The 23,201-nt window shown below is 43.2% G+C and overlaps 1 protein-coding gene across 8 annotated transcripts in view; it reads left to right on the top strand.

Moving 5' to 3' along the window:
* Window positions 1-23,201, top strand: part of PRKN (parkin RBR E3 ubiquitin protein ligase) — a 1,292,328-nt gene that overhangs the window by 1,079,988 nt on the left and 189,139 nt on the right. For all 8 annotated transcript variants that reach the window (XM_045080284.1, XM_045080282.1, XM_045080285.1 and 5 more), the window contains one exon: window positions 10,734-10,795. In XM_045080284.1, the coding sequence (XP_044936219.1) occupies window positions 10,734-10,795 (62 nt within the window). The remainder of the gene's footprint in view (window positions 1-10,733; window positions 10,796-23,201) is intronic.

The following is a 23,201-nucleotide window of genomic DNA, read 5'->3' on the forward strand; positions in this document are numbered from 1 at the left end:
CTTAAAAAATATATAAAAGATTTTTAAAAAAAGAAAAATGAGAACAGAATAAGGAATAGACAAGTATTTTAAGTGTTGTTAGGTCTGCAAATGAACCCACATATAACCTGAGAGGCATTTCCAGGGGTCTTTGAGCAATCGTGACAGCAGAAGAGAGTTCAAACTTTGGGAGGTGGACTTTCTTTAACTTTTCAAAATGAGGAAGGACTGACTCTCAGAAACTGCCAAGCAGTGAGTTGGATTTCGGGTTTAGCCATCAGCTGAAAACAAAGTAAAAACACTGTGAGCCCTTGGGAGGTCTCTGTGTTCATTAGAGCCGACTGGGATTCACCACGACTACTCGAGGGGCCGTGGAAGCAGCCATGAAGGAGGGCGTGGGATGCTCCCGTGGAACGTCTTCACTTGGATGGGGTCGCTGGAGCTTGGGAGCAAGCGAGCTGGCCCCTGGCGGCGAACAGAGAGCACGCTGTTGAAGCAGTCGGGGGCCTTGGAGGAGAGAGAAGCAGGGCTGCTACAATGGGCTGGATATCGGACTCCTGTTAGATGAAGAGAGCGGGGGGAAGGGGCAGCAAAGAGCACAGAGAAGCCAAAGAACGTAAGGGAAGCTCCAGCTCCAGTGAGAATAGTTTGAAGGAATGTGTGCTGACCCGACGTCAGATCCTACAAGGGGGTGAAAGAGAAGGGGGATGGGGAGGGGCCATTGACAAGAAGTCCTTCTGTCGGCAAGAGGGGCCCTGCCCTAGGCCCTTCCTTGATCTCCAGTCACACCTCAACTCTCAAGAGGCCACAGGACCCGAGCCCTTCCTGAGTTCCCAGCTACATGGAGCTTCAGAATTTCCTGCACAAATAGCCCTGAGTTCTTAACTGACTCTCTCTTCCTAAAGACACAGGCCAAGGGGTGACTTGGGGGCTGGGTCATGCAAAACCTCCCAGGGGTGCGAGGGTTCCAAATTTCCACCTTCCAGATCTTCATACAGGGGTTACTTGTCAAAAGGGTGAAACGTATTTTTTAACATTTTTTTAGTTTGACTTATGACTTTGAAGATCTAACAATTGTAAATATTTATGCCCCCAATACGGGGAGCAGCCAACTACATAAGACAACTGTTAATCAAGATAAAGAGTCATATTGATATGAGTACATTAATAATAGGGGATCTTAACACAACTTTGAAATATTCAAACAAGTGACATGTTTTTATACTTTCCCCAGGGCCAACAAGTTAGGCAACTATTCTAGGACAAGCTCTTGGGTCCAAAGTTCAGAGTGGACATCACAGAACTCTTTATCAGCAGGGTAGAAGGAAACCCACCAGTGTGATGTCAAAGGTGAAATGAGGAAGTGTGAGAACTCTCATCTAAGAACCCTGACCTTGCATACAGAGTATGTCTGTCAAAGTCTTCTTAGAACCAAGCACCATGAAAGCTCAACCTTGGGCTCCCCAGTATCTGATCGGGGATCTGAATACATGGGTGAGTGTGGCAACAGTGAATAAACAGGAGACTTCCCTAGTACCAAATTTGAACAGGAGTATTGCCAATGACAAGCTCAAATCTAAAAATAGAGGGAAAGGAAATGAACATCTGGATGCTTCCTATAAATTTTCACATATATTACATATTATTGCAGGCAAATGGGTATTTGCCCCAGGAGAGAGAAGGCTAATAAAGGCTTTAAAAGACTGGATATGATCTCTGTCACTCCAAAGCTACAACTTGTATCTAGAAAGATCCTTCTGACCACAAGAATGCCTCATTATCAGAATGGAATTCTTCAGCTGGCCCTCTGGTCCTCTCGTCCCTGTCACTGAACAAAGTCTCGAGACAGGGCCTGAAATCCAGCTGTAGGTAACATTACGGAAGAGAATTCTAGACTGACAGAGGGTCCATCTAGGGATAGTGACAGCTAAGAGTTGTTTAAAAATGAAGACATTTCATTCTTGAACACAGGACTATGAATTACATCAATCTATCTTTGATCACTGAAGGAATTAGATGCCAGTCCATAAAATATAAGAGTGAGATCGGGTGGTCATTTGATACAAACAGAATCATCAGATAGCGTTTGGCAGCCGTGTGGCTGTCTGAAGGAAGATATTTGGACATTTCTACAGTGGTCTGAGTGGTTCCCCATCAGGGGGGCCCCAATCAGAGCCCATTCAGCAGACCTGGCTCTATCTTCATTCATAACAGAACTCTACCCTCACTGAAAGTATGCTTTATTTTGACAAGGCCAGTAGGAAATGGAGCATTTTAAGAACCCTTTCTTGCTTGAGTAGTGGCATGTTAATATTTTGTGTTTAAAAAATTAAACCTTGCATTTAAAATAGGAAATAATTCATTTCTGAGATTTTACAAAACTGACCCAACGGCAAATAGACTTTATCTCATAGGTCTTTAAATGAACTCTGCGCAGGCTTGTAAAGTTATCTGTTTTCCAGTGCTCTTGTTTTCAAGAACCAGAAGGCAAGTGCTTTCCCCCTTAATTTATTTAATCAGTCAGCACATATTTATTAAGTATTACCCTTGTGCTGGACACGGTTTCCAGGTCCTAGATAAGACTGTAAGCAAGTCCCCGTTCTCATGGAGTCTGCATTCAGGGTGGGAAAAGCAGATATTAACAAATAGTTTAAAGGCAACAAAAATTGTGATAGGCACCACCCATATAAGCCTGAAAAAAAATTTTTTCTTGTTCTTTTTTTTTAAGAGAGGGAAGGCAGAAGAGGCAGAGAGAGAATCTTAACATGGGGCTTGATCTCACAACCCTGAGATCATGACCTCAGCCAAAACCAAGAATCAGATGCTTAATCAACTTAACCAGGCTCCCCTAAAAGTGCTTTTCAATTCAATTTAATGAGTTGCCATTGATAGAAGCTTTGTGCGGCAACATGTTCACATTGAATCCATTGTCTTTTTTGGAAAATACAGTGTTGTACAGCCTGTGGTCCCACTCCCTTTTTGTTCATTTTTCCATTCACCCCATGGTGAACACTTTTTTTAAATTTATTTTTTATTTATTTTCAGCATAACAGTATTCATTATTTTTGCACCACACCCAGTGCTCCATGCAATCCGTGCCCTCTCTAATACCCACCACCTGGTACCCCAACCTCCCACCCCCTGGCCACTTCAAACCCCTCAGATTGTTCTTCAGAGTCCATAGTCTCTCATGGTTCACCTCCCCTTCCAAGTTCCCCCAACTGCCTTCTCCTCTCCATCTCCCCTTGTCCTCCATGCTATTTGTTATGCTCCACAAATAAGTGAAACCATATGATAATTGACTCTCTCTGCTTGACTTATTTCTCTCAGCATAATCTCTTCCAGACCCATCCATGTTGCTACAAAAGTTGGGTATTCGTCCTTTCTGATGGAGGCATAATATACTCCATAGTGTATAAGGACCACATCTTCCACATCCATTCGTCCGTTGAAGGGCATCTTGGTTCTTTCCACAGTTTGGCGATCGTGGCCATTGCTGCTATAAACATTGGGGTACAGATGGCCCTTCTTTTCACGACATCTGTATCTTTGGGGTAAATACCCAATAGTGCAATGGCAGGGTCATAGGGAAGCTCTATTTTTAATTTCTTGAGGAATCTCCATACTGTTTTCCAAAGAGGCTGCACCAACTTGCATTCCCACCAACAGTGTAAAAGGGTTCACTTTTAACGTCTAAAATTTCATATTGCTTTTGTATTTCTGTTGTGTGTAGATTTTTGGTGTCTCTACGGTAGCATATTCTGTCCCCGAAACACAAGAAGTATGTTCAAGTTAAACAAACTAATCTTATTATAAGTTTGAGGATTAAAATAGTGCGGTATATGAACTTCGGAATTTACAGCATATTTACATGCAAAATCTAATATTCATTTTTGTTAAACAGTCATGACAGGGCAGAAAGTCGTTTGCAATGCATAGAGTCTGGGATTTAGAATTAGAATTTCAAGGTAGAATTGTCAGTTATTCAGCTCTGTCATTTGCTTCATTCACAACCTGGTGACAAAAGGCAAGTAGCCTTGTGCATAAACGGTGAATCTTGGAACACTGAGAAAATCAAATAACATTAAAAAAAAGATATTACAAAAGAGCCACAAGTAGACAACAGAGCTCCCTCCGCCTCCCACAATAACAACAACAACAACAAAACCAGATCAGCTCTGGTTCAACAGAATTATGAGTTGTCATCTCTCTTTTTTGACATCTTTGTGGGATATTTGTTTTCAAACCACAGCTTGTTTGCCATAATCATCCATCTGTTGACTGGATACGCAAGTGATGCCCTTACTGGGTGTTACGGCTGACTCAGAAGGCTAAACAGAAGGTACATTAAGCCGTTGCTAACTGTCCCTTTTGTTGAAAATTTGAGTCAGTTTCCCTTTTGCATATTTGGATAATTGGATGTGCCTGGAGATCAGGGACTTCAGTTATTTTTCCTGATTGCCTCTATTCACTTGCTTTGTAAATATAGTTATGTAAATGATGCCATGTGAATTGGCCAGTGAGATAAAAAATATCTTCCAGCAAGTTCAGAGGTAAAAATGTCATTAAGTTTTATATCAAGTTGCTCATTAATCACTTGAGATTATTGGAGTGAGTAAATGAATAAATGAATTAATAAAAGGCAACAGACTTAAGGCCTTACATTTATACTAATTGTGCTTTTCTAAGCGTGTGTGATCATACATGTGGACCTACATGTGTGTACAGACATGCACTTTATAAACACACACACATACACATAATTGACAATCTGTTGTTTTTCAGCATATTGCCCTGATAATCTCATTGGATCCTGGGCGCCTTTAGCAAAATCGGCCACTAAATAATGAGGGTTCAGGCAACAAGGGATTTCTGGGAGGCAACAGAATGCCCATCTCAAGCCCTGTCGGACAAGCACCCCTGCCCTTCGGAGACTCTCAAAGCAGCATCTGCCATTCACTAAGAGCCCACCATGTACAAGGAGCTCTGCAAGGTGACAGATACACAAACACGTAGATACCTGCACGCATTGCCGACAGCAACCCCATAAGTTCAATATTCTTACTCCCGTTCTTACAAGTGAGAACTGAAGGCTTTAAAGCTCGCCCAGTATCTGTGACCCGAGGTTTCCCCGCTCGTCAGTGGTGGAGATGAACAGTCACTTCGTTTCCTTCTCCTGTTCTTGCTTCATCATTCCTTCTCATTTCTTCCTGGACCAGGAACTTGGGAGTGGGGCGGGGGGACAGGTTGGGACGGAGAGTGCCACCCCCACCCCCGTACATCAGGTAAATAGACTGTAGAGTCCACCCCCGGGGGAGGTGACAGAAGGGGACGACAGGACAGTGACAACCAGGGAAACACCTCTTGTCTGCACACCAGTTGCTCTCCTCCAGGGATGTTCAGGAAGGACCACCACGTCCCGATGCCCACGCAGCACACATTCTTGATTTTACACACGCTCCTCATTCACAGAAGTGTGACCATTTAGTCGCTCCTTCAACCCAGCTAGATTTGCCTTCTTCACAAGCAATATGACACTTCTTTCCTTCTGTATGACACCCAAAATAGTTGTGGATGCAACACTGCCACTTAGTTCATTTCCTCGGCAATTCTTTCTCAAGGAAAGATGACAACGATGGATTTAAATGCCTGGTGTCATGCGTCTTCTACTATTGGTGTTTCTCCCTCTAAACCATTGTCTAAGATGTTTTCCAAGCAAGTTAGAGCTTCACACATGCCCTCCCAAAACAAGTCCTGGTTTTTACCTTCTGATCTGCCAAGACCAGAGAAAGTGATTGGGTCCTCATCACATCCACTGTGACACCCGCCCTCTGAGACTCTTGGGACTTTTACTTAGTCCATCACCTGCTAAAGCCAACATACTGGAATTTCTTCTGACAAGGGAAATGGCTCAGAATCTAACCTTCATGTCTCATTCTCTCTGTTTTTGACCCCTTCGACAATCCCTCCTTGTAATCTGTAGCTCATCAAAGTGGGCATCTGAAGGTGCCCACCAGTTTGCAGTTCCAGCTGCTTACGCTCCATGTCGGCAGGCCTAGCTGTCACTGGCGGATTTGCCTGCCTCTCGAGATTTCAGGGTGACATCAGTTCCCTGGTGGGTCTAAGAAAAGTTGCTGGTTTTCAGTTTGCCCAGATTTTCCTTATGGTAAGGGTGGGAGTCATGACTCCCAAACCTTTCGCACATCAGAACTGGAAAAAAGAAGTCCTGACCTTTATTTCTTAAGACTGTAATCAATAAAAATATATGTTTATAAAAAATAAAAAATTATATTAAAAAAAAGACTGTAATCATGTAGCAAATGTTTCAAATACCCTCTTCCCTTTTATTTTTTAATTTAATTTTATTTTTATTATTATTATTATTATGTTTAATTAGCCAGCATATAGTCCATCATTAGTTTTTGATGTAGTGTTCAACGATTCATTAGTTGCCTTTAATACCCAGTGCTCATCACATGTGCTCTTCTTAGTGCTCCTCACCCAGCTACCCCATCCCCCAAACCCTTCTCCCCGTAATCCTCAGTCTGCTTCCCAGAGTCCAGAGCCTTCCATGGTTTGTCGCCCTCTCTGATTTCGTCCCGTTCCGTTTTCCCTCCCTGGCCCTGTGGTCCTCCACGCTATGTCTGATGTTCCACATATGAGTGAAACCACATGATAATTGTCTTTCTCTGCTTCCCTTTTAAATACAGGAATTTTTTACAAGAGGTAGCAGCAGCCACCATTAGATGTAGAAATGCCATTAATATTATTAACAATACATCCGCTTTCTAATCTTTTCGTCACCTTCACATTTCAGCAGCGGGTGACAGAAACCAAAGGACACGAGGTGTCGGGTGCATTAGAAGATGGTTTCGTTCTGGAGAAAATACAGTGGGAGGAGTGCGTGGGGGTGAATACAGGCTGCGGTTTTATGCAGGCTGCCCCAGACATTCTCACTGAGAAGGTGACATTTGAAAAAGGACTGGAAGGAGGCAGGGAGTCTTCCATACAGATGTCGGGGCAAGAGCTCTCCAGACAGAGGGAGCGGCGAGCGCAAACGGCTGGAGACAGCAGCCCGCTGGGTGGTCAGGAGTGGAGGAAGCCATGGTCTCAGTGGTCTCAGTGCAATGAGGAGGGAGAGAGAGGGCTCAGAGACAGTGCCGGGGCCAGCGACAGAGGACGTCAAAGGCCACTCCCTTCTTAGTGGGACGGAAACACCAAGGAAGGGTGGCATGATGTACCACATGCGCATTTTTTTTTTAAGATTGATTGATTTGAAAGAGAGAGAGAGGGCAGGAGAGGAGAGAGAGAGAATGTCAAGCAGACTTCGTGCTAAGCGTGGAGCCTGACCCGGGGCTCCATCTCACTGCCCTGAGGTCATGACCTGAGCCAAAACCAAGAGTTGGGAAACTCAACAGACTGTGCCACCCAGGTGCCCCACCATATGCACATTTTAATAGGAGCCTTTTCTCCATCATCTCGAGGAAAGCTCTCCCCTTGGGTCCCAAAGGCAGAGGATGCTGAGCACTGTGAGGATTTGACTGGTCCAGGAAGACAACCTCGGCTCCAGAGCGTGACCCACTGCCATGCGCGTGCTGGCTCTGTGTGAGGAATTTGCAGGAACCAAGAGCGCGGCACCACCGTTCACAGCAATCGCCGCGTAATCCTTCTTTGCCAGGGTCTTTCTTTCTCCTGGCGCCTCTACCCTCCTCACACGACTGAATTCTCTGTGTGTCTTATATTTCTAGTTTTATGATTTTGAATCACCCCTTCACAGGAAGTTTGTGTCCGTCCATTTCCCACACCGCTGTTCCTGTGGTGAGCAGTTACAGCCGCCCCTCCCGTGGTCCCTTCAATATCTTGATCCCTCACACGTCTTCCCTTCTAACTAATGCCGTATCTGTCCTTGTTTATTATATTTTATTCCACCGACCAGGTGTTCCGGGTAATTATCTAGTCTTCTGTGAGAGATGTTTATATTGGAACTCTCATTGACATCAATCCCTGTAGTTACGTCTTAGGAGAATGTTAGAATACAAATCCTGAAGGCAGGGTAATTTAAAATTCTGGTTCTTATTTTACCTGGCATTAAAGGTAGATCAGTTTTTCTCAAGTTGGAGGGGTATGAAGGACATCGTTTTAGAAAATCCTCTAAAACTTCCAAGGTTGAAGAAAATTAATTTTGTAAAAAAATCTCTCTTAAAAATGTCAAGTTATAAACATTTTGTGCTTATACAACTGGAAGGCCCAATGAAAATTAGTAAATTAAATATAAATAAAAGAAGAAAACCAAAGTATTCTAGTTAACTCCGTGAATTTCATATCCCAGATACTGGCATTTTACTGAAACTAAATTGTTTTCTGGTATGCAACCAAGGCCCTGGCTGGTTGGCCAGGTTCTCCTGATCTGCGTGTGCCCACGCCAATGTTCCCATGGGGCCGCTCCCATGTGAACCTCCTACACTTGGCGTCAGACCGTGGCCCCCCACTTGTTGGGAATGCATCCCTGGAATTCTGCCTCTGCTCTTTCCTGATGAGTTTCACTGAACCTCTTGTTCCCAAGAGGATCTAAATTCTAGAACTGAGATGAGGCTGAACTTCCGCCATAATTTTTAGTTGAATCGTGGCCAACTAATCATCCAGCACGACTTTTCCTAATTGTTTACATAATTATCAGGATAGCAGTTCTGATATGAACATCTCAAAAAGAACTTTCAGACCACATGTTGACCAACATCCAGTTGGACACAGTCCTAATGTCAAGGGTGTAGCTTCCCTTCTTTATAGCATTGGACATGCCGTAAGCAATTAACATATGTGTTTTTCACCAAAATATTCATCTCAGGATTTTCATTTATTTTCTCGGTCTGCTTTCAGGTGGTGACATTGCCTCTTTAGATTTTGTTTATATTTTTTAAACTCTTTATTGTACTACTTTGGTGAGCATTTGTAAACCACTCTCGTAAAGTATGAAACGTTATAATATCAAAGACTGTGTCGAATATAACATCAAACACCAAAACCATGTTTCACCATTTTACATAACCACAGAATTTCTGAATTGGGATGGACTTGGTCAAATTCACCTCTACAATATCCTGCAGAAATAGTCATTTAGCCTGTGTCTGAAAACCTACAGTCACTAGCTCATCAGGCAATGTATTCCATTATTAAGTTAGAAATTTCTTTATGTTGAACCGAGTTCTACTGCTGTCATTTTTGCCTCTTAGTTTTAACCCTACCTTCTAGAATAAACCACAAATATAATATCTTTTGAAAGGATAATTCCTTCATCCCAGCGAAGATGGCAACTCTCTCCTTCCTAAGCCTGCTATCCCCAGACAGATGTCCTAGGTACTTCCCGTCATTCTTACAACCCAGTGCTGAGTAACATGAACAATAGCACAGTTACTGCTTTGGGGCATTTTGCATATAACCCAGTTCCTTAGTAGAAGCTTCAACAGAGTGTGCGGTCCATAGATTGTATCTAAGAAATGAGCTTTTTTATTTTTTTAAATAAAGATTTTATTTATTTATTTGACAGACAGAGACCACAAGTAGGCAGAGAGGCAGGCAGAGAGAGAGGAAAGAAAGCAGGCTCCCTGCTGGGCAGAGAGCCGGATGCGGAGCTAAATCCCAGGACCCTGAGATCATGACCTGAGCCGAAGGCAGAGGCTTTAACTCAACTGAGCCACCCAGACACCCCAAGAAATGAGCTTTTATATCAATTTTTGTTACTAGAGTTAATATTATAAATGACTACGAACTAATATGTACAATTATTCAATTAAAAGGACAGGGATGGACCATAATTAAATGATAACTAAGCGTGTGTTGGCGTGCATATATATAACTTATTGGCTTATTTCTTCTTATAACTGGAGAAATAAAATGGGAAAGCCTGAAGAGGCTCCTTCTGACTGGGTGCACTGGAAGGTCATGGGCGTCCTGACTATCCCGCCTGTCTTCCCAGGTCCTTTGCATAAGAGCCCCTTTCCAGACTGAAAGACAGGACCCTTTTGGTCTTGACAGAGTCTCCTGGAAGAACTAGGCAAGACTCTAAACTACAACCAAATCCCATGAAGATGTGGTATCCAGGGGTGCCTTCATGGCTTAGTCGTTAAGCAACTGCCTTCAGCTCAGGTCGTGATCCCAGGGTCTTGGGATTGAGCCCCGCATCGGGCTCTCTGCTCAGCGGGGAGCCTGCTTCCCCCTCTACCACTCCCCCTGCTTGTGTTCCCTCTCTTGCTGTGTCTCTGTCAAATAAATAAATAAAATCATTTAAAAAAGAAAAAAGGAGATGTGGTATCCAGCTGGCCCATCTTCCCTCTTACCTCTCTGTGTGCAGCCCACTCCCCTACCCACCACAGAGCGAAGAAACAAGATGTGATAAAATATGCACAATGAACCTATACTCACCAACTCTACCCCTCCAGCCCCCACAGAATCCTGGCTCAAGGAACAAGTGATGTGCTGGGGAGAAATGACAGGGTGGCCTAAAGCCCCACAAAGGCCAGGTCACCATCAGAAGGGAAAAAAGGCTTGGCCACACTCACCTGCAGCTCCAGTGTCACAGTGGGGGACCAGATAGCAGCCATAGCTCCCTCCAAGGTTGGTTGGTTAGAATGTGTTGTGTGGAGGGGCCCCTGTGTCCTCCCCAGCAACACTGGTGGCTTAGTCATAACTGCATGTGAGGACACGTTGCCACACAGGATAGGAATAATGTGTTTGTGATTCATTCTTCTCTCCAACAGCTGGCTGCCCCAACTCCTTGATTAAAGAGCTCCATCACTTCAGGATTCTTGGAGAAGAGCAGGTGAGTCAGCCTCTCAAAGGCAGCGCTGGTGTGTCGTGAAAGATAGACACTAATGAGACAGTTTGGGCTCTCTCTAGGGAGGGACAGTGTGTCTCCTGACCCCTGGCGCCCTAAAATGGGGAAGAAAGCCACACCGTGGGTATGTGTGAGGACACTTCCCCCTCTTCTATCCGTCAGACCTGACAGGTTATTAATTGGTACATCTGCTAGCTGCAGACCATTGCAGCTTAGGATGCTGGCAGCAAGCAGGCACAGGGTAGTGGCAGAGAAGCAAACAAGTGAGTCTCCATTTGCGTGAAGCCTGAGAGACCTGTCGTCACAGACCGCCCTGATGTGAGGGCTGTGGGGGAGGGTGCCAGGAGGCTCTTCTCGCCAGAGCTTTGCACTTGACGTACATTCTCCGTTTTTCGCTGCAACAGCTTTCTCTACGGATGCGAACGTGTAACTTACGTATGTACACAGGGTGGCCCATTAAAAGTAGACTGCTTAAGTACTGTGGTGCCCAGGGAGATGTCAGATTTTAAATAGATAGATGTGCTAAGTAAATAATTCAGGGGGCAAAATTACACACACAGACACACACAACACACACTTCGGCTGTGTACAAATAAATTTCTTAATCTTTGTATAGAATTACAGCTTCTGCAGTATTTTGTTAAATCTTGATGTCAAGTTATTCTTAAAATATTCACACCAAATAGTTGACGACTTGGGGCATGACCTACTTCAGGCCCCATCTACCTCTCTTACTACTTTTTACCCCCAAAGGTCATCTTTGCCACGTTTGACAAGGGGACGTGCAAAGGAAGATGAGTTTTGTTGATGAGTTTGTGGTCCGTGTGTTTCCTTTGGTATATGTATGTTACAAAGTTGGATGCCTGTGTCCAATATTAGATTAAAACCAGAAAGGAGTTAATTGGGAGGATAAAAAACTAGAATTATTTCCAGTTCCTTGATTTAACAGGTTTCAGAATGTCTCCTTAGTATTCTCATTACGCAAATTGCAGAATTCAGCAGGCATTAAGTGTTTATTCAAGTATAGGCAAAACCATTACCCTCCATTGCAGGTAAGAGTTAATAACAGACTCCCTCAAACATACCTATTTAGGAAAACACATGCATCTCCCAGCCATTTTCCTGTGAAAGCCTGAGAGATTTCTTATAGTAAGAATTACTGATTGTTGCCCTGACATTTCTGCTCAGATAATGGAGCCTTCTCTTCTAACTTGTACTAATATTTGCAAATTATTTCCCTATTTGTGTTAGAGTCATTGGTGATTAGTAGGGAAAGAAGCCAACTGTAATCATCTCAGATTTGCATACAAGTCAGGCCACTTTGCATTCTCCTAGAAATTTAATCGAGCCATAATCAAAATCAATACTACTCTGATTAGTTATGCAACATGGAGACATGGTATATCACAGCAATATTGATCTTTATTTCCGGAAAAAACACATTTCCTTCCTTTCTTCTTTGCTTTCATTCAGCAGATACTCACTGAGCACCTACTCAGGGGCTATAAACCATCCTTGGTTCTTGGTTACAGGGGTATAGGAGTGAAAAGAGATACCTATCAGTGGAAAACCGCTATGCTATATACACGCAGACATGTACGATATACATTATGCTGGATGATTCTTATGGCCGTGGAGAAAAATAAAACCAAAAAGGGGGTAGTGGTAGCAGGGGAAAGAGGTGAGATGTTATATGAGGTGGTCAGGAAGAACCTCCCCGAACAGGTGATTTGTGGGTGAGGACTGAAGGGCGTGCAGGAAAGCATGTGGTGATGTCTGGGAAAGGAGCTTTCCAGAGAGAGAATAAAGAAGGAGAGAATCTCTGGAGTGAGCCTCTATAATGCTCATTTCACATAAAATGCATTATACAATACGAGGTGTGGTTGGAGTAAAGTGGGAAGAAATCCAGGGAAGTGTGCCCTGAAAGACAAAGGCAGGAAGTATTTCTGGGAGGAAGACTGATCATCCGTGCTCCGTGAGACCAAGCAGGAGCTGGGTGAGAAATGAACTGGAATTTGAAGCTTGGAGGCCATTGGTGACCTTGACCAGGAAATGGCGGGCGTGAAAGCCTGCTTGAGTTGGGGTCATGTGAGAGGAGGAGGAGGAATGGGAGAGAGCAAATAGCGGGAACTCCCTTTTTGAGGAATTCGGCTGTAACGGAAAGCCAAGAAATGAGGCAGCTGGGGTGGGGGAATGTGGAATTAAGATCATTTTCTTCTTTTATAGGAAAAGCTGAGGCATGTTTAGGGGTCGATTGGGTGACTCTGTAGAGCAGTAGCGGGGCTGGTGCTGCAGCGGAGAGGAGAGGCCATCAGGACCAAGGTCCCGGCTCACCACCACTGAGTGGAGACTCTGCTGAGACACAAGCACGGACCGCTCAGCTTGGTGACAGAGGGGACCGCTGCATAGGCAGGGTGATCGCTGCTGGGGCTCCTCTTAGTGAAACAGGAGGAAAAGTTGGCAGCTGGGAGTGGAGATGGGAGCTTTCCCGTGTCATTTAGGAGGAGAGGGAGTAAATACACAGGAACGAAATGAGTTTGGAGCGAGATCCGTCAGCCTGGTGTCTTTCTGTCACATTCAGCTGTGTAGACACAGGGGCAGAAAACCCAGAGTTGGGTTTAACTCCGAGTTTGGTTCTCCACTAGGAGAGCAGAGACTGGGGTGAGAAGAGAGGGTTGGGAAAGGTAGTTGGTCTGTTGGTTCCAGGTCCCAGTGGGTCCAAAGAGGTTTTGGAGTTTAAGGACTAGGAAGCTTTAGCTGGGAAAGTAGGTGTTGGCCAAAGAATGAGATCCCTGATGTCTGGCCTGTGGAGGGATGCACGGACTGGCAATGGCGGGGTCAGAGGAGGCCAGGAGTGCTGATGGCTGGCTCAGGACGGAGGAAAAGTTGGCTTCAGAGGTTGAGGTCACGGACTCGGGGAGCCGGGGTGCTGGAAGTGTGGCCCGTGTGGATACTGAGACCCTCCAAAATTGTCACCAGAGCCGACTTGGAGAGAGTTCTGGTGAGTCACCAACTGAAGCTTCGAGAAATGGGAGCGAGAGAGAGACTGGGGGTGGGGCTCAGGAGCTGCCTGCCGATGGAGGAAGAGCCCCCAGTGGACACTGATGGTTTCAAGTTCACGGCTGGAGGGCTGGTGCCAGGAGAGAAGAGAACTGGTTCGACTGGAGCGTTGCTGAGCAATGCTTGGTGGTACAGAGTGTGCAGAAAACATGTGGGAGCGGCCAGGGAGGGGGTGTCCCAGGGCAGGAGCCAGTTTCAGTGAGGGAGAACAGGAGAGAACCTTGGGAGTGGATTGGAGTCACAGGGAAGTTCCTAATGTCAGCCCTGGCTTCCCCAGCACAGGGGCAGGAGTCAGGCAGCTCGAGGACAAAGTAGGGCAAAGGGATGCACAGAGCCGAGCCGTGTAGGGGGATGGGCATCAGACGGGAGAAGGACAGGGGAGCCAGGGACTGCTTCAGGGACTGATACAAATCAGATGTGCCAGTCTGGGAGATTTCTGTCCTGATGATACATGACAGAAGCTGGTGGCCTCAGGGCAGACGGTAGCTGAGTTTCAGGAGAGAAAGCCGAGCAGTCCAGCCCCACCAGCTCCTGAGGGGTGGAGTAGAGTGGCCTCTCCCTCTCTGGAAGCAGTTGAAACATTCAGGCTCTCTCTGGATGCTGGAGGCAACTTTTATCACTGGATGAAAAGAAACTTTATATTAGTGTGTGTTACAAGTGCCCTTGGACATATCATTTCATTCCCTCACTAATGTGACTTTCCCATTCGTAGAAAAGGAAGAGAAATGGTCAGTCATCTCTTAGAGTTTTTGGAAATAAATAGGATTGCAAAGTGAGTTGCAAACAGTACGTGCTATACTAAAATGTTTCTGATTTAAATACTATTGACATTATTTCTATTCAATTAGTAGACTGAACTAGTACAACAAGGTAGGCAATAAAATAAATGTGATGTGCACCTAAAAGTGAACTGATAAGAGGAACACAGATACTGGTTAATTACTGAATCCATTGCTGGATGGTGGAGATGCTTATCAGTCATCTAATTTCTTCATATGTAGATTCCTTTCCATTTTCATCAGTCCCTAGTAGGCATTTGATTTGGGGGATCTAGATTAAAAATAAATCATTACACACTATAAATAACTTGCCTTCCTAAAATAAAAATATAGTGAAAACTCCTTGGAGTTTAGCATAACCCATTTACTTTAGCTTCTTGGCGCTGTGACTTGTCTTTATAATTCATGTTCATGAAGCACCTTTCATGCCCCCAAGTCCAACCTACTTGGCAAAGATGTTATCATATAGTAGGTCATAAGCGACTCCAGAGTTCAAGGTGAGCCTTAAAAGAAAAAAAATAAGGCCCACCAGGCGTGATATCTGTCATCAGTCCATAGGGCTAGGAGAGCCTTCAGAAGAACCAAGTTTCAGAAGTACCTGTATTTATATCAGCTTCCCCCACCTCAGGTTCAATCACCAGAATTTTCAGGAAACAAAGTTCATTTATTCAACAGACATTTCGTGAATACCTTTTTTGTTCTATTGCTGTGCTAGTGTTAGATAAAATGGTCAACAAGGAACTCACACAAACAAATCATGATAAAGGCTAAGATGAAAACCGTGATTGAGATTTAACGTATTTTGAATAAGGAGCCAAGGGACCGTGAACCTTCAAGGTTGAGATGGCACCACTACTTGCTGAGCTGGGAGCTCAGTATGGGATAGAAGAACATTCGAAACAGAGGGAAGCATGTGTTCAGTGACCCCCAAGAGGGAGAGATTGCTCTGCTCAAGCCACTACATGAAAGCAGTGCGGCCGGGAGTTAATGATCAAGGGGGACAGTGATGAAAAATGCAGAGCATCCACACCATGTAGGCCGTGCTCGAGATCCGAATTTAATTCTGTGTTCAATGGGAAATTCTTGAATTTAAGTTTAAGCAGGGGGCGGGCATTAACCAAATTACATTTCAAGAATGTCAGTCTTGGTCCAATATGGATAGCGTCTGGATCAGGACAGTTGTCACAGGAAAGAGAGGGGAGTGACCGTTCAGAGGTCGGATGAAAGGTCTCAGGGGTTGATTAGCTGCGGGTCAGGGAAAGGAAGGAGTCCTACTGTTTTATCTTACCAAGATGCCAAAGATGGTAGGAAGGGGAAGACAGAGGGGAGGAATCCCGGGGCCCAGGTGTGAGCAGATGGGATAGGCCCGAAGCACTGAGGAGGCAAATCGGGATTTGGATGTGTGATTGGGAGTTCAGAGGAGACAGAGGTCAGGGGTCAGAGATAGAGGGACAGATGTGGAGTCTCTGACGTGCCAACAGTATTTTATTTTATTTATTTTTATTTTTTTAAGTTTATTTATTTACATAATCTCCACACCCAGCATGGGGCTTGAACTCATGGCCCTGAGATTAAGAGTCATATGCTGTTCCAGCTGAGCCAGCCAGGCACCCTGGGCAGCTGGTATTTTAAATCCATGGGAGTTGCCAAATGGAGATAAAAGACCAGGAACCATGTGAACCCTAAGGAGCCCCAACATTTGAAAATGCCTTTGAGGAAAGGAAAGCCCAGGAAGAGACAGGGAGGGGGCGGGGGAGGTGGTAGCACCGAGGTGCCTCTTGAGGAAGTCATGACAAGTCCCCTTCCTCTGAAGGTGACGCGCTTGAGTTTGGAGGCCAGCAATCGTACTGCTCAAGCCTGCTTCTCAGGGACTGTAGTAAAAGGGAAGTACCATGCGTCCATGGGCCCCCCGCTCTCTGCTGACTGCCCTTATCAACAGCCTGTGCTTAGCCGTCCTGTTTGCAAAACCTCCAGAAGTCTCTGGAATCCCTTTCACGGAAACAACTCCTGTGAGGAAAGCAGCCCACGGGAACCCACCTTCATAGCCTCGCCCTCCTGGGAGCCCTGCCGTGGCCACAGAAGAGAAAAGGGATAAAGCAGCCGATTGCTTCTGACCTCCTTTCTGGAAGGTTCCACAACCACTGGACATTGAAATATTTCCTGACATCATGTCATCAGGAACATCTGAAAAAGCAAAAACTTCATGGCCCTGGACTAGCTCAGGCGGCGGGGCGCGCGACTCTTGGTCTGGGAATCATGAGTTTGAGCCCTGCATTGAGCATAGAAATTACTTTGAAAAAATAGAACAAATTAAAAATGTTTTAAAAAAGAAAAAAACCTCCTAAATTGCAATCCAGGATACAGTCCGTTGCTCCAATTATATTGCAGGTGTTGTTTGATCTGGTTTCTCCTTATATCTGATTTCAGCCATCCTAATGATTGTTTTCTCCATGCAGTGAACAGGGTCCAGCTCTTTCTCTAGCCAATTTACTTCATCAGTCGATGACAGATGTCCAGGGATAAAGAAAACATTATTAGCAACAGAACAGAGACTACAAACAGCAGTGTGGCAGGCACGCCCACAGAGGCTGTCACCAACTCCCCCAGGGCTAACTACCTGCAAATGAGGAAAAATAAGATTAAGGTTACTGAGAATTTAACAAGCTTTGTTGTTGTTTTTTAAATTCTAATACATACAGAAAATAGGGCATCCTCTGCATAGCAAGGAGAAATGGATTCATGATAAATGTGTGTTTCTCTATAAAGTTATTTGAGATTTTTTTATCCAAAGAGGAAATTCTCTAATAAACTGTTTTTCTTTATTTTCTAAAAGATGAATGAGAGTGAGCTGGAAAAAAAAGGGTTTTTTGTTTGTTTGGTTGGTTGGTTTTGATTTTTTTGTGTTGTTGTTGTTTTTTAATAAAAAGGGAAAAAGAGAAAAAAGTGGACACAGCTTGGTATTGGGGAAAGGGTGTTCTTTGGAGCCATAGCCCTGATTTCTGATTTGGAATTGGGGTTGTCCTGCCTGTGTGAAGGTCAGCAAAGGACTGAACTTCTGTGTAACTCAGTGGCCTCTTCTTTTACTCTCCAGAGTAGACAGAGAATGAACTGCACAGGCAAAGTGTTGGCACAGTCGCTTGGCACAGAGTAGTAGTTCAGCGAATGATATTTCGGATGGGGTTTTCTCTCCTCCACGCGGGTTTCAGAGAGAGGACCCAGGGAGGGAATCCCTGGGTGCTTGTGGCTAAGACTTCGCAGAAGCCAGAATTTAGGGAGCAGAAAGCAAGACAGGCCCCAGCCTGTATAGGGTTTGTTTTGTAGCTATACCTGAGTGCCCCCAAAAGGACGCTCTGGAAAATTCCACAGCAGAACAAAAACAGCCTCCTTCCCTGCTCAGAGAATTTGAAAAGCTGCCACAGATCTCCTGGACTGCTGACAAGCTGTGACTCATTTTGACAGAACATTTGCCAGTTTTCTCAGATTTTAGATTTACCTAGTATTCCTTTCTTCAGATTTTCTGCGGTTTTTAAAATTCGGGTTCCTTTTTGCTTTATTTTCTTAGGAAAGCATGCAAGTCCAATATCACGACGAAGAGGTCTGTGTCTTCCCACACAGGTCTTTTGGGTGGTTTCCCAGTGGTGCAGGATAGTCAGGCGCAGATCCTTCCCAGCCCGACCCCTCGAGTGACCACGAGTCTTTAGCAAGCAGTCAGTGGCCACTACGAAAGAGGAAACCAGCTGGCCCATGTGGGATTTGAACCTGTGACTCTTGCTTCATTACAGAACAATATTCCACCCAACTCAACTCTTCTACCTACCTACAGACCACCAAAATACAACCTCTCCTTGATTGTACTCTCCCATGATTCATTATTCAGATTCCTAAAATATCAGTTTATGGAAACTTCTATGAACTTTGTACTTAAAAAAAAAAAATTCCATTCTTAGGAGAATCCATGAGCATACACACAAAGACTGAGTAATTTACTCTTCAAATAAATAAAACATAAGCCATAGCAATGAGTTGAGATTTTTACCTAGATAGGTCATACTAATGGAATGAATTTTCACTATAATCTGATGAAATACAAGAAATGTTCAAAAATTTTTTCCTTAGGGGCAAAGTAGTATGCCTTTTGTTAATATTTATTTTCAAAAATGTTTATGAACATCATGTTGTGACTCTAAATTATCTCAGTCATCTGTCTGTGGATTATCCATTTTATGAAAATATATCTATAAATTGACAAACTAGTTTTAATAGCTTAAACAGATTTGGTTGCAGGTTAGGATGAATATGTCTACACATACACAGGTGCGCACACAGTCACTCATCGTGAATCCAAAGACAAACAATAAATCAGGGATTTTTAGAGAATTTATTTTGAGCTCACCTGAGAGTAGATTCTACACAGACTTAATACACATTACAAATTAATCACATTCCTTCAGTTCTGTTCATAAAATGCTCTCCATTATTGACAAGTGAAGAAAGCGTTTAAATATGACACAAGTAGTACGAACTGATCAGAATCTGCTCACTTTCCCTGATTGGGGACCATTTATCACTTTACTAATTGTGTGTATTTTGTACTTAGATGAATATAGATATTCTGCTCTACTTAGTGCTGATTTGTTACAACTCTCTAGGAAATATATAGTCGGGTTCTTTCAACGTATTTTTAACATCGTGCCTGTAAGTGGCTGAAAGGAATCCATGGAAATGTGGGCCCTATCTTGAAGGGAATCAAATAAGTATCTCTAATGACTTACAGATAATTACATGTCTAATTTCTTTCCTTAGGGTATGAAGCTTTCTGTGAATACTAACTCATTACTATCTTCAGGTCAAATGTTTGTTCTTATAAATTTCATGGTTAAGAAAAAAAAAAGTAATGCACTCAATAAGCATAGGTTTTATTTCAGATATGTGTACTTTTTAATTATCGGAAATTACCAGGTATATAAGTTAAAATATTTGTCTTCCTTTAGAAAAGAAATTGCATGCTCAAATTCTCTTGAGTGTATTGCAAATAGAATGACTATAATAAAGTCATTTTTTATAAGTTCCTTAGCTAATAAATGGAAAGAAGAACATAATTCCACATTTTGTCAGTATCTGAGGCCACTATGAATGCAGTCAGCAGGAATTGCTAAAGGGTTATTGGACTTTGTCCATAGGTTAACTTCTTCGTAGATAAAAGCTATCCTCATAGTAGTAAAAAAGCTTCACTAAATTAAATAGATAGAGGATATTTCGTTAAAACAGAAAATAGCCAATTGCTTGGGAGCCATTTATTTAAAATAGAAATCCATCCTCCATCACTGTTATTAATTCCCATCCATTGATTATTTTGTTGGAAGTATTTAATTAATTGGTGCTCATAGGAGTTAGATTTCATTAATTCATCCTACAACCAAAAAAAAAGATCTCTTTCGAGTCAAGGCAGAAACGTGCTTGGAATAGAAAAGGGGATCAGGAAAGAGGAAATCCAGTTAAAAATGAGGCAGCAGAGCTTGGGAATCATAGAAAGGAGCTCCACACACCAGAAAAGGAAGTTCTAGAGCCACCAAGATCTATGCTGGATCCTACTTGTTTCTAAAGTTGCAGGAGAATGGATTTCACATATAACTGTGAAACAGGAAGAAGCAAGGTTAAATCCCATACAAAGTGTGAAGAGGCTGCAGAGAATGGAAAACAGAATGACATCCTGAGACACAAGAAAACAGTCCATCAGGTGGGAACTAGAGTAACCATTTCAAAAGGACAATATGATTAAGAAATTATACAAATAAAAATAAATAACAGATATTGTCTTAAGAGAAATAGGAAGTGAAAAAGAAGAAACTTCTAAAACATGAAAATAAAGTGAGATGACAGATTCCAGAGAAGTTGACAGATGGAGAAGGTGAGTAAAGAAGATCCAATACATGTATACTACAAATCCTGTAAGAAACACATTGAAGCAAGGAACTAGAGCAAATGCTGAAAATTAAATTCAAAACAGCTTCCTTAAATCATGGACATTGATCAAATAATGACCAGCATCAAGATATATTCTAACAAAACTATAGTTTCTAAAGAAAAAAAAAATCCTTTGGGCATCTGGATAAAAAGATTATCAATTCAATTTGTAAAGGGAAAAAAAGAGAACAGATTGTCATCAGGCTTGTCCATAACTCCTTACACCAGAAGCACATGGAATGAGACAGTAAAGGTGCTCAAGGGAGGAAAACTGTGAGCCCATAACTTTATGTCCAGCCAAACATATTTTCAAGAATAAAGGCCCCAAGGGAACTGTCACCCATATGTAAGACCTCACTGAGTATTTTCCCCAGACACTCCTTCTGAGGAATTTACTGGAGAATGTACTTCTGACAACCAAAATTAGTGGAGAGACATTAACACAAGGACTGGTGGTGAACATGAGGGGTGTGTGTGTGTGTGTGTGTGTGTGTTTAGACCCAAGATAACATGAAAATTAAGAAAAAAAAAGCATAATATAGAATGGCCATATGTTTCAACAATATATATACAGTCCAGATATTATTAAAATTTGACAGAAGAAATGGTATAGCATATGAAAATATGTAAGGTTTTTAGCAACCATATTCATAATGATATTGATAGTGTTATTCTAATATCTTTGTATATGTGTGAGATCAAGCAAATGAGCTAGTGTGGAATATTTTTTTCTTCCATCATCCTCTGTGTTCTTAAGAAGCAATGTAGAGGGCGCCTGGGTGGCTCAGTGGGTTAAGCCGCTGCCTTCGGCTCAGGTCATGATCTCAGGGTCCTGGGATCGAGTCCCACATCGGGCTCTCTGCTCGGCAGGGAGCCTGTTTCCTCCTCCTCTCTCTCTCTGCCTGCCTTTCTACCTACTTGTGATCTCTCTCTGTCAAATAAATAAATAAAATCTTTAAAAAAAAAAAAAAAAAAAAGAAGCAATGTAGAAGAAGGGAGATACAGATGTGAAATAGAAAATGTTAAGTAAAAGCCTTGTAGTTCTGAAATACCTACTTTCTTAGCAAATTTCAAGTGTATTATATTATTCACTATATTACCATTTTGTACGTTAGATCTCCAGAACTTACTCATCTTGAAAACTAAAACTTTGTACCCATTTTGGATAGGCCAAGGCATGAAGGTTGAACAGTCCAGAGGTACAGCACCGAGCTGAGCACCGCAGAGGGGTTTGATACATATTTATTGAGTTCATTCACAGTTGCATGAAGGGATGCACATAGGTGTTGGGAGGGACTAAAGAGTGTCTTGGTCTCTTATGTAAGTCTGACCAAATTCCCACCTGGCTTAAATCCAATTTCCTGCCTACTCTGTATTTTGCAGCCAGGTGTTAGAGAAAAACATAAAATTCTACTGACTAGTTTTTCTTGCAGTTCATAATCTCTGCCTACAAACGGGTTGCAATAATGCTAGCTGCCTCCTTCCATTTCCTCTCCCCTGATCATTGACACGTTTCTTCTCTTCTCAGTTTTCCACCAACACTTCCGTTGTCTCTCTGAACTGGGGCCAGATACTCTGCCTTCCTTCCTTTGCTAAGGATGGCAGCTTTCCCTCTTCACGCCAACCATTCTACTCACCCTTGGGATCCCACTCCTCCACCTACCCAAAGAGAGAGCTTGTTTCTTAGATGACATCATCAATTCTCTCCTCTCTTCCCATCATTCCCTTCAACAGACAAGCTTATCATTTTTCCAATTAAAAAATCCTTTTAGCCCCACTGCCCCCCTTCAGCTGCTAGCCCATGCTTCTGTTCTCCTTTTCAGCCAGACTCCTACCGGAAGAAGGACCCATTCTCAGCTCTTAAAATTCCTTTTCTCCAATTCTGTCTTTACTCCATTTGACTGCGCTAAGGTTTCTGGCTCCATGACTCCCCTGAAATGGCTCTTGTCAAGATCACAGTGACATCTGCATTTCCAACCTCAACCAATTTTCAGTAATTGGCTTCTGTGCACCTCTTGAGACATATCATGACACCTTCCTTGAAGAATTCTGTTCCCATGGCTTCCGGGACACCAACATCCTTTTCATTTTCCACCTGCCTCATAAGCTGCTGCTTCTCAGTCCCCTTTTCTGGCTCCTTCTCTTCTCCCCTACAAAGGTTAGATAGTCTCAGCCAGCCTCATGACTCCTGAGATAACACAGAGTTGGATTGTCAAATCAGACTCACAGGAATCATAGATGTAGCCTTGTGTCAAGCTTTACTAATAACTTCAAGGATGCGGGTAATAATGAGGCGCACACAAAGTACAGAGAAGGGCGGGTCGTTTAGCATGGTCCTGGGTCATTTCTCAGCATCTTACGGTGTGTACTCGAGGCCAGACCTAATAAATGAGGTCTCAGAAGTTCACCAAATGATCATTAACATGAAATCTCTCAATTATATAAACTGTCTCATCATTCATCACTCAAGGAATCATTCACCACGGAAGCATTTCCTGCTTAATGTATCCCATAGTTAAGAAGTCTTTTCTGGTAAATGCCATTGTATGGATGCACCATTAGCATGTTTGCAAAAGGATTTGACCAAG

This window comes from Mustela putorius, unplaced genomic scaffold (assembly GCF_011764305.1).
Source record: "Mustela putorius furo isolate JIRA1106 unplaced genomic scaffold, ASM1176430v1.1 tig00000450_pilon_pilon_pilon, whole genome shotgun sequence".
NCBI lineage: Eukaryota > Metazoa > Chordata > Mammalia > Carnivora > Mustelidae > Mustela > Mustela putorius.